This window comes from Panicum virgatum, chromosome 2K (genome assembly GCF_016808335.1).
Source record: "Panicum virgatum strain AP13 chromosome 2K, P.virgatum_v5, whole genome shotgun sequence".
In the NCBI taxonomy this organism is placed as follows: domain Eukaryota; kingdom Viridiplantae; phylum Streptophyta; class Magnoliopsida; order Poales; family Poaceae; genus Panicum; species Panicum virgatum.
In genome coordinates, this window is record NC_053137.1 from 37635921 (window position 1) to 37646958 (window position 11038).

General features: G+C 47.2%; 2 protein-coding genes across 3 annotated transcripts; one reads left to right on the top strand and one right to left on the bottom strand.

Moving 5' to 3' along the window:
* The first annotated feature begins 4402 nt into the window (after positions 1 to 4402).
* LOC120696017 lies at positions 4403 to 5093 on the top strand. Its single transcript, XM_039979189.1, has one exon. The coding sequence runs from the start codon at positions 4431 to 4433 to the stop codon at positions 4974 to 4976; it is 546 nt and encodes a 181-aa protein (XP_039835123.1). The 5' UTR covers positions 4403 to 4430; the 3' UTR covers positions 4977 to 5093.
* Positions 5094 to 5772: 679 nt separating this feature from the next.
* LOC120674793 (hsp70 nucleotide exchange factor fes1-like) lies at positions 5773 to 8660 on the bottom strand. Of its 2 annotated transcripts, none has more exons than XM_039955921.1 (8): positions 8303 to 8660; positions 8025 to 8116; positions 7516 to 7666; positions 7057 to 7184; positions 6736 to 6894; positions 6613 to 6657; positions 6167 to 6373; positions 5773 to 6082 (listed from the first exon to the last, which is right to left on the bottom strand). In XM_039955921.1, exons 1-8 carry the CDS (start codon positions 8586 to 8588, stop codon positions 6044 to 6046), a joined length of 1107 nt encoding a protein of 368 aa, XP_039811855.1. In that variant the 5' UTR covers positions 8589 to 8660; the 3' UTR covers positions 5773 to 6043. The 2 variants fall into 2 exon arrangements, with proteins under 2 accessions (XP_039811855.1, XP_039811851.1); XM_039955917.1 differs by having other exon boundaries at positions 6475 to 6657.
* Between the last annotated feature and the right edge of the window lie 2378 nt (positions 8661 to 11038).

Sequence of the window (11038 nt, forward strand, 5' to 3'; positions counted from 1 at the left end):
CCGACCATACAAACATAATGCTCACGGCCCTTGGATGAGTGCTCGCGCTCCTCCAAGGCCTCGGGGGCTACACCCGCGGGTGCGCTGACGCGCCCCCATAGAGAAAACTTCACAAGTTCGAGGAACCAAACCCCCAAAGCATTGGCACTCGAGTCACCGAGCCCCCTTGTAAGCGAGCAAAAAGCAAAACCACACCGAAGAAATGAAAAACTTCATTGCTTCTCGCAAATAAAGATTACAAAGGATTACCGGCACAAGGCCGTTACAAGGTACTAAGGCTTTGCCACCTAAGTGGCAATCTTTTCTATCTTGGGGAGGAAAGGCTGCTCGAAAAGCGCGAGTAGCAATCCCCAGGCTGCACGGGTCCGGAGGAATGCCCTTCTCTCAAGCTTTCTTCTAGCCTCTCCCCCTCCGAAGACCTGGCGGGAGGTCAAGCTGGCGGTCAGCACCCTCGACGCCGCCTTTCCGGGAGCAATCTTGTCGCCGATAGGGACGATGCGAAGACCAGCGACAAAGCCGGCACCGACGTCACGTCCGAGATGCCTCGCCACCCCTGCAAGCTGGAGGACATCGCGGAAGCAGGCCCTCATGGGCCCCATGTTCTTCTGTTGATTTCACTGAGCTGAGGGATGGAAAGGACGCCTTTCTCCAACTATCGCCCGCCGCTCGCAAGCATTCTTCTAGCATCAGGACCTAAGGAAACTCGACCACCCAGTCCGGGGGCCGGCCGTGGAAGATGGGGGGAGACATTACAAACTAGGGGAAGGCTAGAAGTGAGAGCAAGGTGGACTAGAGAAGAAAGGGAGCCCAAGGACCCCTATTTATAGCAAAGGAAGGGCACCAAGCTTTAACCTGTTGCGGGGGCAAAGATTGAAACGCCCGTGAAGGCGCAGCGCTCCGCGAGCGAAAGATGCCCTCGGTTAGCACATCGTGACAAGACAAGACGGGGCAAAGCCGAACCCCTGGCTGCCGAGCAGCGCAGTGCCAGCACTGTCCGCTACCCTCGGTCAGTGTGTCGTGATGCGACCAGAAAGGGCAAAGTCGAACCCCCGTGCGCCGGGTAGGGCAGTGTCAGCATTGGCCGTGGAGCAGGCGCCATCTTGGCTCTGGCCCGCCCAGCGCGCTGACGAGTCCTATCACCAAAGATAAACCAAGAAGGGGGCGCGCCCCGGAGTACTTTTTCATCAAGTGCATCACCCTCTACACGAGTCATCAAATCACGCACAGGCTCGGGGGCTACGCCCACCGGACCACTCGCGCGCACCCAACGGCAAAGATCGCACCGATCGGTCACTTCAAAGGATAAACACCCGTTAGTTTGACCCTCTTACCTGTCGGGTACCGTAATTAGGGGCACCCTAATCTAGGGACTAAAACGCCCCAAAAATGCAAAACACAATCAAGCACTTGGGCCAAATCCCCCCTGGGGCATTGCTGTCATCCGTACTTGGGTGCCAAAACCCTTTTCAGGTGTAAAAAGCCCAAATGCACGTTCGGCCCACGGCCCGATGCCCCGGGGCGGCCTTGCTCAAGGCCTCACTGGTCGCAGAACAATCTCCGCCTCGCTCGAGGCCCCCTCAGCCGAGCCCTCCGCGGGGCCTCAGCGCGGGGAGAATTCTGCCTCGTTCGAGACCCTCCTCGGCAGGCTGGAGCTGTGGCTCAACCACTCCGCGGCATGGGGCGGGAGTCAGACGGCGTCAGCCGGCGTCAGCCACCACGCCGCACAGCAGACGTGACGGGCGTCCCGTCCGCCTGCTCCGACCACTGTGCCGCTATTCCTGGCGTGGGTGCGGAATGCTGTGCGGACAGGTCTGGCACTGCCCCGCTACTATGCCGCCTACTCTCTGCACTTTCTCCTCGGCATGACCCTCGGCAGGCATGGGCAACGACCCTCGAACATAGTACGGCCTTTGACCGGGGTGAAGCTACCCTCGGTAGCACCCTCGGTGTCCCGCCTTGTCAAACGCAGAGCATAGCGCGCTCTACAGCCATCACCACGCCGACGACTGGCGCCACAGGACAGGGACACGTCTCGAGCGCGGTCAGAAGATTCGCAAGGGCGATGACCACGCCCGACGCCATGCCCCATAGCGCTCAGTGACAGGAATGACTAACTGTTCTCCCCCAATTCGGGGATAAAGGGACAACTCCAGAAGATCACGCACGCATGTAACCCTCCCCTCCTTGAGTCTATAAAAGGAGGGAGGAGCACACGTTCGGACACAAGCGGACATACGCAGACAGCCACTCGCACCCGCTTCTCCTCACATATTGGCACTTGCCTCAATCAACACTACTACACCCAGGGACTTGGGAGCCTCTCTCGCTTAAGCTTGTACCCCTTACTACAAGCACCCCGGTGCAAGATAATACAATACCTTTCTCTCTGCTGGACGTGCGGCCTCATCGGCTAGAACCAGGATAAACTCCGTGTCACTGTGTTTCTTCTTGCATCAACCATCTAGGGATTGGGACACGCAGCATCATTACTAGTTGGTGCTAGACCGCGAGGTCCGGACACCGACACTCGCGCTCGGTAGCGGTGCTCCCCGGGACAGTGGGGGAGGAGCTCGACAGCGGGGGCTGTGCAGGACATGCATGGGACCGGACCGTGGAAGATGGCTAGCGGGTGTGGTCTTCTTTCTTTGCCCAGCTAGGGGGAGGAAATAGAAAACAGGATAGCTAGCCTAGCAAAATACAAAGTCTGTTGGATCTAAGTTTTGATGATTTTTTTATTTATTTTAGCTAACTCATCTAGTATGCAAGATGCTCTTACATTCCTTTACTTTTATTCACATGAGATCCTCTCGTCTAAAAAACCAAACAGATTTGCCCTAAAAAGCATGAGCATGCACAAAGCAAAAAAAAAAAAGAGAACAGTTTGCTTCCTTTTTTCTATAGTGAAGAAAAATTTAAAAATCTGTCCACATTTAAGTAGCATACATTCTGATTTCAACTCTAAGCAATTTCAATTCTTCATGCGCAGCTTCAATTTCAAAATTAAACACAAGAACCACATATTTTTCCCACTAGTTGCCATTCTCATTTCGCTAAAGAATTATTAGCATCATGAGCATTTGACATTCCTAGAAAAATAGGCACCGCCGAGGAGGGTGAAGTTCTCCATTGGGCTCACGGTCCAAGGCCCGGCTGGCAAGGCCCGACTGTGAACAACAGATCAACGAAGCCGTCACGCGCACTGTGACCAAGAGCATGAGACAACATTTCACTTGTTGGTAAGCTGCTCCTTTGCAAAGGAAGTCTGGTGGGTTGCTCTCTCTTGGACGAACTGCAGCATCACTGTCGCACTTCAAAATATTTAATTTTAAAATATGAATATCTTTTAGAATGTTCTTGTCCATCGTTTAGATTTTCATAGAATTTTCTAGAAATTATTATTATTATTTTAGAGATAAATCCAGTTATTATTTAGTAATTTGGTAAATTTAGTTTAGTACTTTGACAAAAAATTTTGCAAGTAATAAAATGTGAGTGTATAAATTTAGAGCATCTCCAAGAGGGCAAAAAAAAATTGAGTCCAAAAAAACTAGTTTTAGGACCTTGTCAAAAACTATTGGAAGGCAAAAAAAAAAACTACCCAAGCCCGCACTTCCCATCGTACAATGTGGGTCCACCATAACATCCACCTCTGCGGCTCTACCTACTCACAAGTGCATTGCCAGCGTTCTTCTTTCTGATCGCTCTGACTTCTCGACCTGCATCTCATCGGTCCTTGGTGCCAGACGGACCAGCTTCTTGTGATGCTTGCGCACGAGTAGGCATGTAGCTGGGGTCTATAGCAGATCGCCATGGAGCCAAACCTGCCATTGCCAGGTATGGCTACCTGGGTGAGGGAAACAGATGGGAAGTCAACGTGAGGGAAACAGATGGGACGTCAACTTGCTGTGAGAGCAGAGCGGCTGATGGGCTACAGAAAAAATGGCGCGTAGCAAAGAAATCACGCGGGCCGAAGAGAAAATAGATGGGCATCTGGTATTTGGCCTCGGTCGCCGCATGGATTGGGCAACGCAAATAAACAGTAACCCGTTTTGGGTACTGTTGGAGGTCTCTCTTTTTTCTCTTTTATTCCTAAACTGGGTTTTGGGAGTGAATTTTGGGCACTTCTGGAAATGCTCTTATAATAACAACCTATACCTAGCATTGCCGTGTTTGTGAGACGAAGAAAACGGTTTTCTTATAAAAGCACAAGTCGGAGCACTGTCACTGTACACGCCTACTTGTATAGGGGTAGCACAAATGTGAGAGAATACAGCTTACTAATCAGCCAATGAAAATGTACCGCACGATTTTTGTCTACGACGAGACCGAGTACCCAGAAATAGCAACGGGCGCTATAAAACGCCGGTCACGCCCAGGAGCACGACCAGGCACCCCCGCAATCACAGCCCGAAGTCCGGCACCCACCAAGAATGGCACGCCTCGCCGCCGTGGTCGTGGCCCTCGCAGCCACCGCCGCGGTGGCCGGCGCCGCCGAGACCTACTACGCGTCCGTGGAGAACCACCTCCCGGCGCAGGGCATGAAGCTCGTGTGCCAGGCGATCGGCGGCACGTTCCTGACGCAGCTCAGCGTGGTGCCCCGCGGCCGCGTGCCCCACGGCAAGGCCGGGCGGCGCATCGCCGAGCTGATGGTGGAGGACGGCCGGAACGGGTGGGTGCGCTGTAACTGGGCGTACGCCGGCAACTACGTCGCCGGCCTCACCCTGCTCGACTCGCGGTGGCCGGACGCCAAGAAGTGCCAGGACCCCGCCGGCCAAGGCCTGTGCCGCGTCGTGTTCGAGCACGACGCCATGGTCCTCAAGACGCCCGACGGCGGGGAGCGCGTGATCGGCGACCTGCCGGTGAAGCGGTGCCGCCGGCACTGGCTGCTGTTCAGCACAGAGTGCTCGTACCCGGACCACCCCCATCCCTACGTCGGCCGCCGCCTCGGCAACGCCTTCCGATACTTCGCCATCTGATTGCCTGTCCTCTTGGTGTCGGTTGTAATTGGGCCAGAGGGGTGCCAACCAATTTGGGAGTCCAATTTTGTAAACTTTTACAAGGCCTTCCAATACAATACAATACAAATTACAAGACATGCGTCCACGGGAAAAAAAGGGCGACGTGGCCCAATGGAATCGTGAGGTTTGAGCCCACAATTCGTGAGTAGAGAAGATGATTACAAAGAAATGCGTCCACGAGACTATCAAACGCGCAAGGTAACCCATGTGCACGAAACCGAGTTAAACTTTGAACTCAACAGTCACCACACCAACAGTTTTCAAATTGAATCTTCAACTCAGAAATTTTCTCGGTTGCAGCATGAACTAGAGATCTTTTTCCTTGATATCTGATCGAATACCATGAGCTTTTAATCCAGATTACGCACGAAATTAAACTCGTTACACTAACAGAGGTAAACAAAAAGGGTAAAAGAAAAGCAGGTAGCAGATCGGCCAGGGTGCCATGGCAGAAGATACCTGCTGTCCATGGCCGCAGTAGCAGCGACGAGCCGACGACCAAGTTAGCAGAGGCCAGAGGCACGCGACTCGTCGGTGACTGACTTGGATCGACGGCTTTCATTGCTATCAAAGGACGCTATTTCTCTGCTTAAGCCTGACAATAGCATATTGGCATGCTTGGAGGACTAGCGGCGTTCAGAACTTTATGAATTCCAAAGCACCGTAAGTTTACTCTCATGAAAGTTTTTGAAAAAAAAAAGCTTATGTGTGATAGATCTTGAGCAAAATTTTGCGTAAACAGGAAGCCATTAAATTAGAGCTTAGGCTTGGTATAAAAAACTTTGAGTACTTCAAACGAACAGCATCAACATCCAATCGGTTTAATATGAAACATTTAAGGACACCAAGCAGAATTGAGTGTCAAATTTGTGCCGTTGCAGTTCTTTCTTCTGTAACTGGATGGAGAGTCGCTATTTCATGAAACCGGCATTAGCTAGGTTCTGCCATCCAGCTCTTAGAAATCCCATCAGAACCAAGGTTTCTAAACATTAAACGTGTTTAAATTACAGGGTTTATATGTGGCTTCATTTGTCATCTTTCATGTCATGTTGCAACGCCCTCACCTGCACTCATAGACAGAAGAAGGCATGCACGTCAAACATTAGAATTTGCTACTCCAGTATCATCGAAGATATGAAAACCAATACCTGATTGAATTTCTGTTGGAACACGATCTGGACTTCTCTCCGCAGGATTTCAACTTCCAGAGCATACTCTCTGCGTTCCTCATGAGATGTCAACTCATCCAATTGCACCCTCAATGCATACAGGGAATCATCCAAGCCTGAAAACTTCTGCAGATCTACTGCATTATCTGAAGTAAGCTGCAGCAGACTTTTAGCAGCTAACAAAGCCTGCATAATGATCATTAAAAAGTGCGATCAGGAAGATTAACATCCCGGACTCCATGCCAAACATAAGGAAGTATTCACATAGAAGCCATTTTAAAGGGTACCTTCTCCTGAAGGTCAATGTCAGGCACTGATATCATATCAACTACAGATTTTATGAATAGGTGGTTGCTTAAGAATGATGCCTGTGACTTTCCTGTACTTAGCTGAAAGTCGGTTACATATGCCAGTAATGACACAACCTTTTTCTGAAGCCGAACATTGTTGCCATCAGTTGACAATATGTGCTGCAAACAAACAACGCATTGGTACACTTCAAACCTTGCGTTTGTCTAGATGTTCAATGTTTGATTTCCTTTTTGTACCTGCAACATTGCATACCCGTTTTCTGAAAGGAAGAGCTCCTGGCCATGTGCATTGTCCCTAATCAAGGAGGATATAGCATACAATGCTTTTGCAGCTTCTGCTGCAGAACTGGAATAACCCATGTTCACTAATCTTTTCAAAGCTCCATAACCAAGGATCTAGCCAAGTAAATGAGTTGTGTAAATAGTGATAACCAGTACAATGATGCATTGAGAAAACATAAGATAGTTTCTTGAGTAAGGATAGGATAGGACTAAGAGCAAGAGAGAAATCATCAAGGAAAATAGTTGGAGACCTGTTAGGTTGATACTTGATAGTACCTGGTTTTGGACAAGAACATTATTCTGACTGGCTTTACCCAGGACCCATGCTGATGTAGTCCTTATTCCTTCATCTGCATTGTTAAGCTCCTGAATCAATGGAATAAGGCCTCCAAGTTTTTCAAGGTCTGAAAATAGGTGTGAGAAAATCATGTGGCCATGAGAGAAGCATAAAAGATATAACTCCTTGTTTGCATAAACTGACAACAAACACAGAAATAAGCCACCAATTTTATGTAAGGGCCTAACAGGAAATGGAAACTTCAAAGCACAGTTCTAATTTTCAGAACAAATATGTACCATTCAGTAGGTACATGGACCATCTTTGCATGCATCAAATTCAGGTAAATAACTGCTGTGTCTGTAATCTGAACTGCAAATATTCTTTCTGGGTGGAAAGAGGGACTCTGATTACGAGCATAAGTTTATATCAACAAACGTAAACATGATTTACATTACCATTAGCATTGTCGATGGGCTCAACTAGAACTAAAAGCTCTTGCAGTGCACGTTGGCGCTCCTCGAGCGAAACAGAGGAATTATGTAAGTCAGCAATGGCAGTCTTCATTAACTCAGCATCTGATGGCATCTTTAACTTCTCCATGAGCTCCTGCAGGGAAGTTGTTTGAATGAAGGTAAGGCAATCAATAATAATTTGTATTTTGCAAGTTCCAACCACCTCTTGGGCATGGGCCAGAATTCGGTAGGTTTCTCGGCGGAGAAGCCGGGTTGCTTCCGCTTAATAAAAAATCTTGGGGTCTGTTCACCACCCGGTTGAGTTTTTTTTTTCAATTTCCAACCGTTAGTTTGAACTCTGAAGATCAGCTTTTATGACCAATACAAATAGGATAATTTTTATTCGGGAAATTCCTTTATTAATTGAAACTAAACTTAAAGAGAAGCAAAGAACTCTAAGGTCCAATTAAGAACTTTCCATCATCTCTTCAGAAATCTGCTTATTTAGTCACCTTAATCTCCATTTGCCGCTTGAGTAACTCATCCGCTGATAGGGTCTCCAATTCTGCAGCTTTTTCCCTCAACTTATCCGGATCAGAGTTCCCTGCATCAGGAATTCTGGAGTCAAATTCCCATATCGTTCAATGAGAATGCAAACGGGTTGGATAAACATCAACAGGAAATTTCACCCAAATTGCAAATATTTCAGGTTCAAATTGGCGAAATCACTCGAATGAGGAACCCCTTTTTTGCGAGGAGAATGAGGAACCACTGAAGTCCAAGGCTGTACCAATCGCCCACTGCAGCATGCTGTCTAGGGATTCGAACTCGCCCCCTTGTTCCCCAGCCGCCGAGTCCCCTCCTACTCTGCCTCTGCCGCGGGCTTCCGCCTCGGCGAGTATCTCCGCCTCGTCCTTCCCCGTGCTCCACTGCCTCGGCTGCCCGAGCAGCGAGGATCTGTTCGTTCCTTTCTCCAGCGCCCCCACTGCCTGCGAGAACAGGAGCAGAGCGGCAGCCACAACCGCGGGGAGGATCGCTGGGAGGCGGTAGCGCCGAGGCTGCTTCGCCCCCGCCATGGCTGCGAGGGAGGATCGGAATGAAGTGGGGGCGACGCCACGCAGACGCAGTGCGGGTGATGGGAGGGAGGGATCGGGTTCGAACCGTCTAGATTTTCGGGGTGGGTTTTGCATTTATATACATTTTGGTTGTCATCCACGAAATCGCTGTGTTCGTTTGACTGCTGACTGACTGATAGCTGATGACTGCTGCTAATTTAGTATGACAGAGAACAGTATTGCTGGTTGATTGACTGACAAGCCAAACAAACATAGTATCAAAAAATTATACCGGCTCCACCTTGCGTTTCCCTCTACTAAAGCACCTATAAAATTATACTAATTCAATTACTGAACCCATGTTTTTTACCCTCCTGAAACATTGGGAACATCGTGCACCAACAAAATGGTACCCAGGAAAACAATCACATTAAAATCTACGGCTGCCAACGCCATCGGACGACCATGGTTATTTGGACCAACTACGATACACCGCCGCCACACCATGATCACCCGCCCCTCCGCGCCGAGGCAAGCCCCTTTGCTGCCGCCGCTCTCCGATCCCCCGCCTCGCCGATCTGCAAAGGCAGCCCAGTGAAGCCGCTTCGTGGAAACGAAGCACGTTACTGATTAGCAAAGTGTAGATCGCCGCGTGCCACACCTCCATTACTAAAAAAATTTAATGATGAGTAAAAACGTATTTTTAAAGGCGGGTGTCATACCTGCCTCTAATTTTCACGGCTAATAACGCTATTTCTAGGAGCGGATAATACATCCACACCTAAAAATAATTTTTAGAGGTAGATCATATGACCCGCCCCTAAAAAAAATTAAAAAACAATAAAAAATAGCAAAAGAAAAAAGAAAAAATTCCATGCAACCCGCCATCACCACAAACCCTGTAGTTTCAGGGTACGATTTTTTTGATAAAAATTTATGCACACTTGCATCACCTGGATTCGAACAGCCGATCTCAAGCCTCACACGTTTTTTCTTACCACCACACCACACAGCTACTTGTGACACAAAGGAGCATGGCATTCTTTTTATATTAACTTTAAAGTTGATTTGTAGGAGCCGGTGACGCCATCACCCGCCCCTAATAATCATTTTTAGGGGCGGGTGACGCCGCCACCCGCCCTAAAAATATTTTTCCATTTATTCTAAAAAATCTATGTTGTTGTTGTTATTTTAAAAAATCGTTCAATTCATTAAAAATAGCAAAATACTTTAAAAAAATAAATTTTTTACCAAAAACTTATTGCGATCTATATAATTTAGAAAAAAACCAAAATCTAATTTGAGTGTCTATATTAGTTCAAGGTTTGGAAACCATAATGAATAGTTCCCACATTAATTTATCTCGTACAACTCAAAGCTCACTTTGTGGTTTCCACACTCATAATCACTTTATACTATGAAATGTGCTTCTATTTTTTTTCTAGTTCTACAAAATAGGCTTACAGTAAAAAAAACTCACTTTTTTGATGTGTTTTGCTATTTTTTTATTTAGGAAAAAGTCTAAATTACTACCCTCAACTATAGCCAAAGTCTGGATAATCCCCTAAACTATCGTTTGGTTTATTTTACTTCCCAAATTATGATCTTTGGTTCAAATTATCCCCTAACATAATTTATCTTTTTTATTTCTCCATGTATAGGTGGAGTTTTAAGTTGAAATTTTATAAGATGATAGTACACAACATAACACGTGTTAGAAAAATATATCATAATTTTTTATCATTATTGTGATATGTTAGAATATTTAATAAAAATTAAACATTGGAGTTCAAACTTATATGAAAAATAAAGTTGAAAAATTATAAAATGTTTCTAAAATATGCATCCTGATGTCCACTACCACCCTACAAAATTTGAGGTTAAAATTCAACTTGTGTATGGAGAAACAAAAAGAATAAATTGTATTATGGGATAGAATGAACTAAATGGCATATTTCAGGGGGTAAATTGAACCAAATTATAGTTTAGGAGGTTATCCGGACTTTGGCTATAGTTGAGAGGAGTAATTTAAACTTTTTCCTTTTATTTAAACAAACTTCTGAAATAAATTCGAAAATTACTTGTAGGGTGGGTGAGGGGTGACCTAAAAATACATTTTCATGAGCGAGTCGGATGCTAAAGTAACTCCGCTCTATTTGTAGCAATGGGTCAATTCTTAACCCGTTCCTTGAAAAAAACCGAGGTGATCTTATAAATTGTTTTTGTAATAGTGCTCCGGACGGCTAATGCTCGACCCATCGCACGCCATGCTTCCGACCGGCCCCCTCCCTGCTCTGCCCCGCGCCTCCGGGCCAGCCAGGCCCTGCATCTCCTGACCCACCCTGCACAAGCCTCCAGGCAGGGGTGAAGCTACGTTATCTTTACCTGGAGCACATGCACCATGGTAAAAAGGAAAATTTCTACTAGTTAGCTCAATTTTACCATATAAATTACATTGATTCCCTTCTATC